The sequence below is a fragment of the Sorex fumeus genome, unplaced genomic scaffold (assembly GCF_029834395.1).
Source record: "Sorex fumeus unplaced genomic scaffold, SorFum_2.1 ptg000246l, whole genome shotgun sequence".
Classification (NCBI taxonomy): domain Eukaryota; kingdom Metazoa; phylum Chordata; class Mammalia; order Eulipotyphla; family Soricidae; genus Sorex; species Sorex fumeus.
In genome coordinates, this window is record NW_026606303.1 from 97930 (window position 1) to 114407 (window position 16478).

The 16478-nt window shown below is 58.5% G+C and overlaps 1 protein-coding gene across 1 annotated transcript in view; it reads left to right on the plus strand.

The window, feature by feature from the left end:
- Positions 1 to 16478, plus strand: part of LOC130018270 (CAP-Gly domain-containing linker protein 1-like) — a 37255-nt gene that overhangs the window by 2130 nt on the left and 18647 nt on the right. The window contains 9 exon segments of the mRNA XM_056109000.1: positions 2715 to 2839; positions 4620 to 4842; positions 8458 to 8632; positions 8635 to 8654; positions 9009 to 9112; positions 10119 to 10176; positions 10573 to 11274; positions 13134 to 13238; positions 15160 to 15363. Of these exon segments, the coding sequence (XP_055964975.1) occupies positions 2715 to 2839; positions 4620 to 4842; positions 8458 to 8632; positions 8635 to 8654; positions 9009 to 9112; positions 10119 to 10176; positions 10573 to 11274; positions 13134 to 13238; positions 15160 to 15363 (1716 nt within the window).

Consider the following 16478-nt stretch of genomic DNA (forward strand, 5'->3'; position numbering starts at 1 on the left):
GTTTCTGGTGGGGGTCACCAGGTCCCTGCACGTGGCATCCTCAGTCCACCCCAAGCCCATTCCTCTGCACAGGTCCCCAAAGCAGAGGCGCTTGGCTGTAGACAACTGTTCTCCCCCAGCAGAAGCACTCAATAACGCTTTCAGAACCCGTGGGAAGCGGCCGGGAAAAGTCCCCTCAGGGACGTCTGAGGTGGGCGGCTCTGGACAGACTGGGGGCTGGCCCGGAGCCAGTGGCTTCCCGGGGACCACAGGGATGGCCACCGCCAGGCCAGTGTCCGAGCTGTGGAGGCCGGAGAGGAGAGCAGTGAGGTGACCCGCCTGCAGGCGCAGGGTGGCCCTCGGAGAGTTCTGGAGGGTCACGGTCGGGGTTCGGGGATGGCCAAAGAGTAACACGGGGAGGGAATTGGAGCTGGAGGAGACTCACGGTTTAAAGACTGTTTGGGGGGCTGGAGCAGTAGAACAGCAGAGAGGGCGTTTGCCTTGCACTCAGCAAACCTGGGTTCCCCGGTATCCCATAGGGTCCCCCAAGCATCGCAGGAATGATTCCTGAGTGCAGAGCCAGGAGTCACCCCTGAGCATCGCCAGGTGTGAGCCAAAGACCCAAAGAAGAAAAAAGACTTTTTTTTTTTAACTTGCATTTACAACCGTCCACACCCGGACACAGGGACACCAGTGTCGTTGGAACAAGGGAGCGGGGACACCGCCACTGGCTTTGCGGTGAATAACTCTGATCAGTTATTTATTTATTGGTGGTGGTGCTCAGGGCTGACTCCTGGCCCTGTGCTCAGGGACCACATCTGGGCAGGTGTGTGCAAGGCCAACGCCCTGCCCACTGTGCTGTTCCATCGCTCCATACCTCAGCTAGAGCACGCCTTTCAAAAAAAAGTTTTTGAGGGTTTTTTTGGGGGACCACAACCAGCATAAGGGCTGTTTTCTGAAAGAAGAAGGGGGAAAAAAGAAAACCCAAACACTTTCTTTGGTCTTTTTCCTAATTCAAGGAAGGTTTGCTTGGCGCTCCACGGCCTAATGCAGCCGGGGTCAGGAGGCCGTGGCGAGTGGGGGCTGGCCTCGGGGCACTGAGGCGAAGCTCCCCTGCAGGGCTGGCGCCCTCCCGGCTCTCCAAAGGGCCTCCTGCCCTTTGCCCCATTCTTCCCTGCGCACAGGAAGTCTAGGTTCTGCGCCAGCTGACCCCGATGTTTACGGGACTGACCTCCGAGGAGCCCTTCGAAGGCTCTGACATGGCAGTTCCAGACTTAGGCCTGTGGAAGACGGTCCCCTGCCCCTGGCACTCCCTGTCACTGGCAGTGGACAGGTTGCCCCCATGCTTGTGCTACTTTGGTTCTCTTTGGAGACTCAGGGACCCTCATTGGGGTCACTGGAAATGCCCAGCTCTGACCTCAAGTCCCGTCTATGCTCGCAAGTAGGCAGGGGTCGCAGAGCGGGACAGTCAGTCGCTCTGGTCAGTCTTATGGTGTCTCAGAGCGGGAGGTCACTCTGTCCGTCCTGTGGCGTCTCAGAGTCCAACCGTGAAGAGCTTCTCCGGGCTGATGTGTGGTGGTTCTCCTGACCTTGGGAGATCACTTCCCTTCTCTCCAGCTGAGCTCTGACAGAATGTTCTGGAGACAGGCTTGCAGCAGTTTTGGGCAGATGATATTTCCAGGATATGACGCCAGGGGCTTGAGAGAATTGACTGGCTTCCAGTTGTCCTGTTAGAGGAGGCTGTTTCCGGGTCGGGGACGGCATGTTTTGTGCCAAATTCTTCGCCGATGACCAGCTGTGAGACAGGAACTTTGCAGCCTCTTCTCAGCCCAGGGCCGCCACCCCAGCCACCTGTCTCTTGTTCTTTTATTCCTTGTCACACTCACAGTGCCCAGGGCCCACGCCAGGAGGCTGTGCCAGGGCCTTTGCAGATGGCACTTCAGGACTCGCAGAGACAGTCCTGGGTGACGCTGCTACCCCTCGTGCTGCGAGTGACCCCCTAGCACGTGAACCCAGTCCTACCCCAGACCCGAAAAAAGAAACGGGCATTATTAGTTGAGGTTTCTCTCTCTCTCTCTCTCTCTCTCTCTCTCCTTTCTGTTTTGACTTTTTGGTTTTGGGGTCACTCAGGCTTTGCACTCAGGAATGAGTCTTGGCGGGCTAGGGGGACCATCTTGGGTGCTGAGGATTGAACCCAGGGTGGCCGCACACAAAGCAAGTGCCCTTCCCCCAGTGCTCCAGCCCTATTTGTCAGCATTCCCGTCAGTGTCCAACGCTGTGATTCTGCTTTGCTCTGCGTCCCAGGGGCCAAGCGTGAAGCCAAGGCATAGTGAAGGAGAACTGGAAAATGGAAGTCCGCTAAGATATGAGAACAGTCATTTTCCTTTAGCTGGTTTCTGGCTTAATTGTTCTCCAGCGGTGGGGTTGCCACGGCTCCGCTCCCACACCCACGGGGCAGCGACCCCCTCGCCACACCAGGTGGCTGGCCTGGGTCAGAGATTCCCGGGGGTATGGTCAGCCAGGCCACCGGTGTCAGCGAGTGGGTGTGAACGCCGCTGCCTTGCATGGACACTGAGCAGCAGCGTCTGCTCACGCTGTAGGGGTTGCGGGGGGAAGTGGCACCTTGACCTTTGGGGTTTCTTCCGGAAATCCCTACTCTGAAGCCAGAATGTTCCTTTGCGGGGGTGGGGGCACTGTGCGCAGTCCAGGGTGCCTGACCCGCGTCCCTCCGGCAGGTGGGAGGCGTGAAGGCCGGTGTGGTGCGCTTCCTCGGGGAGACGGACTTCGCCAAGGGGGATTGGTGTGGCGTGGAGCTGGACAAGCCGCTGGGCAAGAACGATGGCGCCGTGGCTGGAACGAGGTGGGTCCTCCTGCCCCCCCACACAGCCTGGGGCAATGCACGGTGCCCGGGAGGCGCTGAGGGGACTGCAGGCCACTTCACTTGGTTCTTAGGCGGGGCCACTTCCGGTGGCACTCGGGGACCCTGCAGGGATGTGGGGACAGCCTGGGGCTCCCACATGCAGCTGTGCTCGGCCCGCAGGAACCCCCCGGGCCTGCTGTTGCCCTTCAGATGCCGGGGAGGCTGCTTGGAATCGCCCCTGGTTTGCACGGTGGGGGTGGGCGGCGTGCGAGGGAGTGTGTGTGTGAATGTTTGAATGTGTGTGCTTCGGAGTGTGGATATGTATGTATGAGGGTGTGTGTATGTGAGCGTGTGAGTGTGGGGCTGTGAGAGTGTTGGTGAGGGCATGAGCATGTGAGTGTTGGTGGGGGTGTGAGCATGTTTGTGAGGGAATGAGAGCGTGTCATTGTTGGTTTGAGAGCGTGCAAGTGTTGGTTGGGGTGTGCGTGTGTGTGACTGTGGGGCTGTGGGAGTGTGGGAGTGTTGGTTGGGGTGTGAGTGTGAGTGTATTTTTGTTGGGGTGTGAGTGTGGGGCTGAGGAAATGTGGGAGTATTTGTTGGGGTGTGGATATGTATGTATGAGGGGTGTGTATATGAGTGTGTGACTGTGGGAGTGTGGGAGTGTTGGTTGGGGTGTGAGTGTGAGTGTGTGTTTTAGGGGGTGTGTTTGTGAGTGTGGGACATTGGGAGTGTGGGAGTGTTGGTTGGTTGTGAGTGTGTGTGAGTGTGGGACTGTGGAAATGTGGGAGTGTTTGTTGTGGTGTGTGTGTTTGTTGGGGTGGGAGTGTGAGAGTTTGGGAGTGTTGGTTGGGGTGTGAGAGTGTTTGCTTCTTGGGGTGAGTGTGGGAGTGTTTGTTGGGGAGTGAGTGTGAGTGACTGGGGCTGTGGACATGTGGGAGTGTTTTTTGGGGTGTGAGTGTGTGTTTGTTTGGTGTGGGAGTGTGAGAGTTTGGGAGTGTTGGTTGGGGGCTGAGTGTGTACTTGTTGGGGTGTGAGTGTGTGAGAGTGTTGGTTGGGGTGTAAGTGTGAGTGTGTGTTGGTTGGGGTGTGAGTGTTTGGGAGTTTTGGTTGGGGGTGTGAGTGTGTGTGTTTGTTGGGTGAGAGTGTGTGTGAGTGTGGGGCTGTGGGAGGGTATGATGTTTGTTGGGGACTGAGTATGTGTGAGTGTGGGGCTGTAGAAATGTGGGAGTGTTTGTTGTGGTGTGTGTGTTTGTTGGAGTGGGAGTGTGAGAGTGTGGGAATGTTGGTTGGGTTGTGAGTGTGTGTGTTTCTTGGGGTGAGTGTGGGAGTCTTTGTTGGGATGTGAGTGTGTGTTTGTTGGGGTGTGAGTGTGTATTTGTTGGGGTTTGAGTGTGTGGGAGTGTTGGTTGGAGTATGAGTGTGAGTTTGTGTTGGTTGGGGTGTGAGTGTGTGTTTGTTGGGTGAGAGTGTGGGGGGGGCTGTGTGAGGGTATGATGTTTGTTGGGGAGTGAGTGTGTGTGAGTGTGGTGCTGTGGAAATGTGGGAGTGTTGGTTGGGGTGTGAGTGTGTTGGGGTGAGTGGGAGTGTGAGAGTGTGGGACTGTTGGTTGGGGTGTGAGAGTGTGGGAGTGTTTGTTGGGGTGTGAGTGTGTGGGAGTGTGGGGCTGTGGGAGCGTGTTAGTCTGTGGGCGTGTGAGACTGTGGGACTCAGTGGACGCCTCGGTCGGCGCCTGTCTCTCTTGCCAAAGGGGTCTTTTGTCCCCCCCTCCTCGTTGTCGCAGGTACTTCCAGTGTCAGCCCAAGTACGGCTTGTTTGCTCCCATTCACAAAGTCACCAAGATCGGCTTCCCCTCCACGACGCCGGCCAAGGCCAAGGCGGCCCCCGGGAGGCGTGTGATGGCCACCACCCCCGCCAGCCTGAAGCGCCGCCCGTCGGCCTCCTCGCTCAGCTCCGTGAGCTCCGTGGCCTCATCCGTGAGCAGCAGGCTCAGCCGCGTGGGACTAGTAAGAAGCTCCCCCCACCCCGCGCGGTGCTCGGGCCCCCACAGACTCCCAGGCCCCAGGGGCGAGAGGCGGAGCAGGACTGGGTGGGCTGAGCAGCTCCAGGGGGGGCAGGCGAGTGGCTTCCCAGCCACCACCGGTGACAGGAGCAGGGATGGGCCTTTCCTCGGGTGCTCAGGGCTCAGGCCGCCTTAGGGCTGAAGTGGGGGAGCTGAAGGGGGCGTCGGAGGGTCAGAGCGGGAACCAGAGACTCTGGGGAACGCTTGGCGCTTGGCGTTGCGTGTTTGCTCTCTCCGTCCCTCCCTGCTCCCTCCTGTCCCTCTGCACCCCTGTCGACTTGCAGAGGGGCCTCGACTTCTGTCCATTGCGGGGCCGCAAGTCAAAGCTGGGGCCTCGTGGCTTCTACCCTCATGTCTCTCTGAGTCCTAAACACTAAAGTGTGTCTGAATGTGCAAGGGTGTCCTGAGATATTGCCCACAGGGAAACGGGCCCACGATGGAGATGTGTCCCGGGGGACTGGCTTTGCTGGGGGCTGCGCTTCCTGCCGCCCCCTCTGCTCCCTGCATTGACCCTCAATGCGGAAGAGGAGGGAGTGAGTGTGTGTGCAACGGAAGATACAAAACAGACGACACGGGAACGGGAGCCAGGAGGCCGCGCGCCGTGGGCACAGGCCTGGGGCCAGTCCTGTCTTGCTCGACCACCACCAGGTTTCCCTGCCCTGCCTCCATCCTCACGTCCGACTCCTCCTTCCCCTCGCCTCGCCATTCAGGAGGGGAGCAGACTCAGAAACCCCTCTCCTTCCCTTGCGAGCCAGCCCATTTGTGGAATTTGGTTTTGTTTTTCTGCTTGACTGTGGGCCACATCCTGCAGTGCTTCAAGGGGCCGTTTGCAGTGCTGGGGTTGAGCCGGGGCCTCCCACATCCGAGCAAGAGCCCCACGCCTGAGCCGTATCTCCAGCCTACCCCCGCTGTCTTGTTTTGTTCTGTTCTGGGGTCACACCTGGCAGAGCCCAGGGCTTTCTCTCGCTTCTGTGCTCGGGATTATTCCTGGCGGCCTCCGGGATTGAGCCTGGGCAGCGCTGGGGCTTCGCTTTCCAGCCCTTTGGCCCCTGCCTTGCATATCTTTACGCAGGGCGGAGCTCACTCCTACACTGCACATCACCGTTAGCACATATGACAGGAATATAGAATGAGTCTGTGTGGCTTCATGGAAGTATACCTCGACAATGTAATTCCATACGTGCACACACAACCGTTCACACACTCACAGCCACTCATACATGTACACGTAGTGCATACCGTATATACACAGGCTTATGGGTGTGTACACACAGGCACGTACCTGCATAGACACAATGCGCGTGTGCACACAGGTGTGTGTAGACATGCCCAGAGGAACGTACGTGCATGCATACATACATGCACACAGGTCCGGGCGTGCCCTGTGGGAGCCTCCCGGTTCGCTTGTTGGCTGAGTTGCTCTCTGAGGTACCAGGCTCCCACAGAGGGGCTGGCCTTGCTGGCATGGAGCCTGGGGCCTCACACACCACGCGCAGGGCAGAGGCTTTGGCATCAACATCCTGAGTTCAGCTTGTGGCCCCGACCTTGCCCAGCCCCTCAGCACCGCCTCCCCCCATACCAGGGGTGCTGCTTTCTCCCTGCTCCGGCGCCTGAACTCGCAGTCTCGTTCGTCTCCACGGTTGGCTGAAAGAAGCCGTTCGCTCCCGGGCTGGTTTCCTCAGGGAGCTGTCTCGGGCCCAGGAAGCGCGTGCGTGCCCCACCACTCAGGCCAGGAGGCTCAGGGAACACCGCCGCCCGCCTTTCCTAGTTTTTATTTTTGCTCTTTGGTACTGAGGGGCTCACCTGGCAGTGCTCAGGGACTCCAGGCGTGGTGCTTGGGGGCTGCTCCTGGTGGAGGGGGTTTGAGCCCAGGTCTTGTTGGAGACCCCCAAGGCTGTCAAGCTCTTCCCAGCCACCCCTTGAAATCAGAGTTGAGTGCACTTCCCGGCAGCACTGCACATGGCTGGGCCCGAGAGCTCGTGTGCTCCTAGAAATTTTATTTATTTATTATTTGGTTTTGGGGCCACACTCAGGGGTGCTCAGGGCTTATTCCTGGCTCTCTGCAGGGGGGTGGTGTCACTCCTGACGTTGCTGGATCTTGAACCTCTGAAAGTACCTTCCCCCACCCCCCCCACCCCACAATAGACTCTTTGGCCCTGGGGAGAGCATTTAGTAAGTAAAGCAAGTAAAGGCCCTCCCGTTGATCGTCGATTTGCTCTAGTGGCCCCAGTAACGTCTCCATTGGAAACTTTATTGTTACTGTGTCTGGCATATCGAATACTCTCGGTAGCTTGCCGGGCTTTTAATCTGACCAATATACTTTAAGTGTATTGGGAAGTCACGGCCAGATCCTTACGCAGAGGCAAGGATGAGCCGCTCCCCGGACAGAACCAGGTAGCTCGAGAGCTCCCAGCAGGCAAAGCAGCAGTGGACAGCCTGGGCCCTGCTGGGCCCATCAGTCAGCAGGCAATTGGCAGCAGCTCAGATGATGCAGGGAAGCGGCAAGAGCAGGGCGATGGGTCAGGCATGACCAGGCAGAAGGAGCGGACGTCCTCGGCCACCCCCGCCCCAGCCCCCGCCACCGTGTGCCTGAAGAATGAAGACCAGGTCCCGCTGTGTCCCCGCCTGCAGGGGCCGTTGTGCCGCAAGGAAACTGGGTCTGCAGAGCGACCATGAGCGACCACGAGCCCAGGACAGAACGGACAGGACCCCCGGTCCCCCCGGCCCTCCAGCCCACTCCCCTCCCCTCCTCGCTGTCTTTGCCTCTTCTCTCCTTCCCTTTGTGCTTGGTCTTCCCCTGAGCTGCCCTTGCGGTCCTGCTCGCTGGGCGTGAGCCCTCACACATGCTCACCCACCACTTGTTCCTTTTTTTCCTGGATTTTGGGCCACACCCCAGCAATGCTCAGGACTTCCTCCGGGCTCTGCACTCAGGACTCACTCCTGGTGGGCTCGGGACCCTATGGGGTGGGTACCTGGGATCCAGCTGGGGCAGCGGCGTGCAAGGCCAGCGCCTTCCCCGCAACTTTACCATTCTAGCCTCTCATCCCCCACTTTCAAAGGCAGATGGCACAGGGGTCTTTTATGGGGTCACACCTAGTGACCCTCAGGGGCACGAGGCCATTCCCAGAGACAAGAGTCTCTGGTTAGTGCTATTCAGGCCTGGGGCGGGTGCTGGGGAGAGCGAGGTGAGCTGGAAGGAAGAGGAAGAGAGAAGGGCCAGGCTGCCCTGGGAGACCCAGACGGACCTGCAAGGCTGAAGATGCTGGAGGCGGCCTCAAGCTCATGCCAAGGGCTCAGCCTTAAGGAAGCTCAAGCCAGAGTGGGCTGTGGAGGGGGCTGCCTCCGGCTCTCCAGAAGAGTCTCTGGATTCCCACGAAGCCCGTCAGTGGAGCTCAGGTCCTGTCCAAGGATCTTCGGGAAGGTTTCAAGATGCTTCTGCTAAGAGTCGCTGGCCCATATGCACGGATGCAGCGCTGCTCCATCTGCTTTGCTGAGGATAGCCGTGTGCATGCCCGCGTCCGCCACCCCCACCTCCTTCACGTCTCTTTTTCCTTTGCAGTTGCCAGAAACCTCCTCTCGCTATGCCTGCAAGATCTCCAGCACCACTGCCCTCCAAGAGGCACTGAAGGAGAAGCAGCAGCACATTCAGCAGCTGCTGGCCCAGCGGGACCTGGAGAGGGTGGAGGTGGCCAAGGCCACGAGCCATGTGGGGGTGATAGAGCAGGAGCTGGCCCTGGCCGGGACGGGCACGACCAGGTGACGTCTGTGCAGACGACAGTGCCGGGGCCAAGAGACGCTTGCGGCAAATGCTGGGCGCGACCTTGGTGCAGGCAGTGCAGGGAGAAGCCATGGGTCCCCGTCTGCCGTCGTTGCGGTGGCATCCAGCGCGTGGTTTGATCACATGCCCCTTATCCTCACCCCGTGGGGGTTCCGGGAGCGCCAAGTTGTCCCCGCTGGTGCTTTCGTGGTGTGGTTCCCTTCCGGCCTTCCAGAAACGCTGCAGCTTATGTGGGAGACGCGTTCAGTGTGCCGCGGTGGCAGGTGGCGGTGCCAGCCCACAGAGGGCTGTCGGGGGCGGGCGAGGACACTCACGCACAGTTGCCTCCACAGCACGTCCTGGAGCTAGGGGCCAAGATGGACAAGCAGCGGGCCATGCTGGAAGCGAGCGACCGGGAGAAGGTGGAGCTGCTGAACCAGCTGGAGGAGGAGAAGAAGTGAGGCCGTGCCCCAAGCTGGGGAACTGCCTCGGGCGGGGCGCGCCGGCCTTCCGGGGCTGTGAGAACCAGAAACCACCGGGTGCCCAGTCCTGAGCGTGGCCTCATGGGGAGGAATGGGGGGAGCTCACTGGAGCCCAGGCACCCCCGGCCCTCACTGCTGTGTCCACGTGGCCTGGTGTTCCGGAGACATGTGCTGGGTGGCTGGGAACTGTCGTATCCCAGTGGGGCCCTGTGGGAGTCCCTGGGGTTAATCCTGGGCGGGAGGAAACCCGCAGCACCCATGGGGCACGGCAGCAGACAGGCAGGGCTCAGGCCAGGCTGCAGACAGACGGACACGGGGTGCCGGCCAAGACGGTCTTCTCAGATGGGCTCCCGGCAGTGTGGTGCCCAGGGGCACTGCCAGTACCCGGCTCAGCTCCTCAGCTGCACATGCCGAACACTCCACGTCCCCTGGGAGCCCCTCCTGCCCCCCCAGCCCCGAGTCGTTTGCTGCTTCTCCCCCAGGGGCTCCGTTGTTGTCCCGATGTGGGGACAGGAGCTGGCTGACAGGAACTAGTATGCGCCCCGGGTCAGTCTTTAATGACCTCTGTTAGCTGCGAGGCAGAAAAGGCTGATATGACACTGCGCCTGGCGTTGACTCGAAAGAGCTTCCTCCTGTAGCCTGCGGGTCCCACCCAGTGCTCGCAGCCGAGGGGACTCGCTGACTTTCTCTTTTTTCTTTTTGGGTCAACCCAGCGATGCTCTGGGGTTATTCCTGCCTCGGCAATCAGGAATTACTCCTGGCATTGCCCAAGGGACCATAATGGGATGCTGGGAATTGAACCCGGGTCGGCCACGTGCAAGACAAACGCCCTGCCCGCTGTACTCTCTCTCTGGCCCTCGCTGACTCTCTCAGCCCTCCTGTGTGTGGAGCCGGGGGCTGGGTCGGGCACGCATCTACAGGGTGGTGGCCCTCATGGGGGGCAGCAGTGACGCCCCTCACAACTCTCCCTCTCCCCCACAGGAAAGTGGAGGACCTCCAGTTCCGAGTCGAAGAGGAGTCCATCACCAAAGGCGACCTGGAGGTAAAGCCCGGGCAGGTCCCAGAGACTTGCAGGGTGCAGGCAAGGATGCGGGGTGGCCTGGCCGACCCCGCCGGGACCACTTCTGCTGGAGACTCCGAATCAGACAGGGATACCAGGGGTCATGCACCTGGCAGGGCCCGGCGGAGGCACCTCTGCTCCTTGGGGCTGGAGGCTGCTGTTGATGAGCGTTTTTCTCTCGTTCTGACAGTTGGGTCTACGCCTTTGCCTCAGCTTTGATTTTCAGTCGAGCAGCACAAATCAAATCCTTTAGAACCCCAGTTTTTTGAAGGTATTCCTTAAAACAAGAAGAAGCAAACAGTTTGCAAAAGAATAATTTCTGTTTCTGCTTCTTTTCCTTCCTGTTTTAAGCTCATGGAAATTTTGTTTTCCCACCAGAAGGAGGTGAAGGCCCTGCAGGCGGCCTCCGAGAAGCTCGCCAAGGAGAACGAGGGGCTGAGAACCAAGCTGGACCATGCCAACAAGGAGAACGCGGACGTGATCGCCCTGTGGAAGTCCAAGCTGGAGACGGCCATCGCCCCGCACCAACAGGCCATGGGCGAGCCGAAGGCGGCCGTGAGCCGGGGCGTGGGCGCCGAGGCGGCCGAGCTGGCCGAGCTCAAGATGCAGATGGAGAGGCTGCAGTTCGAGTACCAGCAGGAGGTGGAGAACCTGAAGGCCCAGCTGGAGGCTGAGCGTGCAGCGCACGCCTCTGAGCTGCAGACGCTCAGGTCGCGGCTGGTCAGGATGGCCCAGGAGCAGAAGAACAGCCTGGAGGCCGCGCGGGCCAAGCTCGACCAGAGCAAGGACCAGCACCTAGTGGAGATGGAGGACGCCCTGAACAAGCTGCAGGAGGCGGAGACGAAGGTAAAGCACCTGGAGGGGTTGCGGGCCATGTGTAGTCAGCAAGCCCAGGCGCTGGCCAACGCCACGGCACAGCTGGAGGCCACCCAGCAGAAGCTCTTGCAGCTCGATGGGCTCTGGAAGGCCAGTTCCGAAGGTAAATTGGGAATGGAGAAGCTCAGGCGGCAGCTCCAGGTGGCTGAGCGGCAGATTCAGGAGTTAGAGAATGCAGAGCGGGCCGAGAGCGGCAGGTTGGTACCCGGGCGCCCTCGCCCTCTTCCACGCTCGCTCCCTGCATGCTGTGTCTCTGTGTACTTGCCGCCGTGTTCCGGCTTGGTGCTGACAGGTCTCCCGGTCACGTCCCGTGCGGTTCCCTCTGATGGGACTGAGAACGTGTCGGCATGATTCTGGGGCGGTCATTGGTCCCCAGCACCCGGATGCCATGCTAGCCTAGGCCCTGGCTAATCGGGCCCATCTGGGGTCTTTCTGAAACAGAGAACTCTTCACAAGGCCAGTGAGAAAACAAGATAGGAGCCCCCAAAGCAAACCTCGGCCCCCCCGCCTTGGGCCCCCTGCGTACTCGCCGAGTCCGCCCAGACACTTGGGCTCGAGGCTGGCCGCAGGGGTCTTTCCCTGACCTTGCTGACCACCTGCTCGTGTGACTGCTTTGCTGTCCTCTCCCCGAGGTGCCTCAGTTTCCAGCTGGTGCTCAATGCCTCTGAACCTCTGAGCTCCCTCAGGGCTGGTGACGTGGCCCATCTTGGTAATTCTCATTGCCGACCCCTCCCTGCCTGCAGCACAAGCCCCAGCCCAGCCCTGCAGAGATTTCATCCCTTTCAGCCTCTAAGGGGTGCTTGGGCCAAGTCCGCCTTCCAGCATGGCCTCCTGCTGGCCACGGGCATGGACTCTCATGGTAGCCCTGACCCTGGGGAAGGACAAGACAGTGAGATCTGGGCCAAGCCGAGGAAGCTGCAGTTCTCCCCAAGGGGCCCCGAGAAATGCCCTTTTCCTCCTATAGGATTGTGGTGGCAGAGACGCGCCCTCCCAGCCGCCCCCCTCCCACCCCCCTGGCGCTGTGCGCGTTGTTGGAGAAACTTCTCTGTTGGCCAAGTTGGAAGGGCTGTGGGATTTGTAGACAGGACTGACAGACATAACAGAAGGACCCAGAGACCCCCGGGAGTTCCTCTCAGGACTCAGGACTCCTTAGCTGGCATTCCAGAAACAAACGGAATCAATTCCTAGGACACAGCAGGGGATAGTTGACCCACTTGTTCGCATCAAGATGTAACAAACGTCAAGTTCTGGTGACTGCTGTCTAGTGGATTAGAGGTTCTTCAATTTAAATTTCATATTGAAACACCTCAGACTTTTAAAGTCACAGACAAGAAACTACAAGAAAGTAAATCTTGGGGGCCAGAGTGATAGTACAGTGGGAAGGGCATTTGCCTTGCACACGGCCTACGTGAGTTCGATCTCCAGGATCCCATAGGGTCACTGTCATTGTCACTGTCCTCCCGTTGTTCATCTATTAGCTCGAGCGGGCTAAAAAAAAAAAAAAAAAGATAACCTGTTCTTCCCTCCTTCCCCTCCCTTTCCCTTTCTTCCCTGTTTCCTCCCTCCCTCCTTCGTATCCTTAGCCTCCCTCCTCCCTTGCTTACGTCCTTCTTCCTCGCCAAGCCATGCTCTCGGCTCTGGGGTCCTCCCGCCCAGCAGTAGTGGGTCTTTTCAGCTTGTGGACCGATCTCAGGCTCGCCCAGTGGTGCTGCAGTTCCAACTCGGGCCTGGTGTGTACTCCAGCCCTTTGTGCCGTCTCCCCGCCCCTGGAAAGTCAGTCTTTCTCATAGGCTTTCTTATTTTCTGGTCGCTCCAAATTTAGGTCTAGAAAACGCCTCTGTTTGAGCCGTTTTCAGTAACCACTAGACAGTCATCACCAGAACTGATGGCGCCAAGGCCTTGGCTTTCAGAGCTTCAGGCAATCACGCTCACCTCACGCCTCTGTTCTTTGGGGTTGTGTTGGGTCATGGGCTTCTCATACGTGTTTTCTGTTTTGTTTTCCCCTTCCTGTTTCTGTTCGTCCCCTTGGTCCATTCACTCCATCCTTGTGACTCTGGTAGGCCGATAGCCTGGCCAAGGAGCTGCAGGGGAAGGAGCTAGCGCTTCGTAGTCTTCAGGAGAACTTGAACGAAGCCGGCCGAGTGAAGGAGGCTTTGGAGAAAGATCTTCGGAGTTTGGTGAGTACCAGGGGAGTTGGACGCTGATCTTCACCTTGCTGAGGGAAAAGCGAAGCCTCCTCAGGCGAGCTCGGCCCTATCGCCTCTGAGGCTCACGAGCGTGTCAGCTAGAAAGCCCCAGGGGCTGCGTGAGCCCCCATTGGGGCAGCAAAGGTAGGTGCGCTGCTCTGTCCCCTCTGCGCCCTCCGCCTCTGCCTGATCAGTGAGTGGCCAGCGATGCTCCCGGAGTGCTGGGCTCCTTCCTCCCCTCAGCAGCGCCTCAGGCTCCTCTCCCGTGCCCCCTGCTCCCTCGGCTCTGTCTCCCCTGCCAGCCGGGAGCACTGGGGGCTCACAGCAAGGGGAGGGGGTGAGAGACATGTGCTGGTAAGGCCGGTTTTCTGGAACCTTCCAGACACCTTCCTGCACTGGATCAAAGTGTGTTTTCTGGTTTTCTTTTTAGGATTTGTGTGTGTGTGTGTGTGTGTGTGTGTGTGTGTGTGTGTGTGTGTGTTTGTTTGTTTGTGTCTTGGGCTTTTTAGTATTCAGCTGTGCTGAGACCTTCACCTGGTGGCCCTCAGGGGACCACGTGGAATGCTGGGGATTGAACCTGGGTTGGGCACATACAAAGCAAAACACCTAAAGTATCTGGTTGTTTTTGTTTTTGTTTTCTTTTTTGGCTTTTTGGGTCACACCTGGTGATGCTCAGAGGTTACTCCTAGCTCTGCACTCAGGAATTTCTCCTGGCGGAGCTTGGGGGACTACATGGGATTCCGGGGATTGAACCTGGGTCAGCCACGTGCAAGGTAAACGCCCTCCCCACTGTCCCATCACTCCGGCGCTGGACCTTGATGAACTGGGCCTTTCCATTGAGACAGTACTGACGGGGTCCCGTCAGGACCCGAGACTGAGCCCTGAAGGAGCCGTTCAGAACCCTGCGGGAGGCTTCCAAGGGAATCGTCCTTGCCGGGGCAGCATGGGCCCAGCACACGCAGCATCACATTCTATCTGTGTGTGGTCGAGAACATGTGTACACACGTGTGTCCACAGCCATGCACACACCCCAGTATACACACATGGGCTTCTGTCATGTGCAGACTCATACGTGTCCTTGGACATGCAAGCAAATACATACATACTTGCACAACTCACTCGTGTTTGCCAGGCAGATACACACTGGGCATTGATAGCTGAGTTTGGGGTGGATTATTTTTGTTTTCTGGGTTTTTTTGTTCTTGTTGTAGTTCTTGTTGTTTTTTGTCTTTTTGGGTCACAGCTGGGGACATTCAGGGGTCACTCCTGGCTCTGCACTCAGGAATTGCTACTGATGGTGCATCCCCTATGGGATGCTGGGGATCAAAGGCGGGTCAGCCTTGTGCAAGACAAACACCCTCCCCGCTGGGCTATTGCTCTGGCCGTGGGGGGTGTGTGTGTGTGTGTGTATATATATATATTTTTTTTTTGGTGGTGGTGGTGGGGGACTAGTGCCATGCCTGTCAGTCCTTGGAGGCGACTCCTGGCTTTGTGCTCAGGATATTCCTGTTAGTGCCGGGATTCAGACCGGGGCCAAGTGGCCTTACTCAGTGCTCTCTCTCTCCCAGCCCCCAGATGATCACCATGTTTATTGGGGCTCCCCCCAAACTCGGTGGTACTCCTGGCTCAGGGTCTAACCGTCTGGCTGTTCTCGGGCACCTGGACCCTGTGCCAGCCCTTCAGCCCCCAATATCTATGTTCTAAGTGCAAGTTCATTTTCATGAACATTGTGTGTGTGTGCTGTTGAGCAGAGCAGAGTCGCCATGTGTGTGCGGGTATGTTTGTTTGTGTGCGTTGTGTGTGTGTGTGTGTGTGTGCGCGCATGTGTGCGCGTGTGTGCTGGGGGCAGGCAGGGGGCCTGTGGCTGATGATGGCCCCCGGCTCCCCGCAGGGGGAGAAGGTGGACGTGAGCCGCAGCCAGCCCCAGGCTCTGCAGGCCGAGCACGCCAAGTCCACCACGGAGAGCCAGGCGCAGCACGAGGAGGCGCTGCAGGCCCTGCAGAAGCTGCGGCTGCAGGCGGAGAAGCTGCAGGCGGTGCAGGCGGAGAACGGGAGCCTGCTGCGGGAGGTGGCCGAGCTGAAGACGCAAGTCGACGAGGCCAAGGTGTGTGGGCGCAGGGCTGCCGTCTCGGGGTCGGGCTCTGTTGGGGGCCTCGGCCTGCAGCCTCAGACACTTCCTCCACCCGTTGGCGCCTGTGAGAGCCGGAAGGGTGTTGCTCCCGGGGCGCCCGGCAGAGCACATAGAAGCCCAGGGACCCCAGCTTGGGTTGTCCGTTTTGTTTTTAGCTTGCTCAGTAAGTTCAGGCCTTCGTGTTTTCACTTGATTGCTCAAAGGCATTTTTTAGTGTATCAGAGAAATGTTAAGGTTCGAAGCTCAGTGGGGAGAAATAGAGCGGCTAGAACTAGTGCAGTGAGAGGGCACTTGCTGTGCACGTGACCCACCGGGGGATCCCCAGCATCCCCCAGGGTCCCCCAAGCACCCAGGAGGAAGCCGTGACCTCTGCCGGGTGTGAACCCCAAAACAAGAAGGAAAATAATGTATACACACATATATGTGTGTACATACATAACATGTACATATGTGTACATCTTTATATCCATATAATAAGTGTATTTTAATTCATATGTACATATTTTGATACATTTTTAGTTTTCCACGCTTGGTCCCATGTATAGTTTATACATATATGTGCTTGTATGTATATGTGTGTGTATACATATCTATAAGCCAATGGAAAGAAAACGGAAGCGAGCTTACATCAGAAGAAACCAGGGCTGCTGAGTGGCGGCCATGACCCGCGTGTGTGTTGGTGCCCGGCCTCTTTCCACCACGCACCAGAGCCAGGGCTACGTCTCCTCTCTGGACCACCTGCACGGCCCAGTTCTGTGGCCAGCAGCCTCGTGTGCATGCTCAGGTCAGTCCCATTCCGGTAACCTGACCGTCAGCGGTCAGCTGCCCAGCGCACGCCAGTAGCCTGCTGCGGCTCATGGCTGTGGAGCTGGACAGAGAAGATAGCCCTTGCTGCAGAAAGTTCTGGAAAGTACATGGCGGTTAAACTATGGTGTGCATTGAGACTCAGAAACGAAGACGCACAACCCGTTGCTGACGGGCAGGGAGAGCAGGTGAGGGAGACCCTGGCCCGTGTGCGGCCACTCCTCCTGGAGCCCCTGGGCCCCTCCCAAATTACTGCAAACACTGCCTCCCATTGCTCATCGATT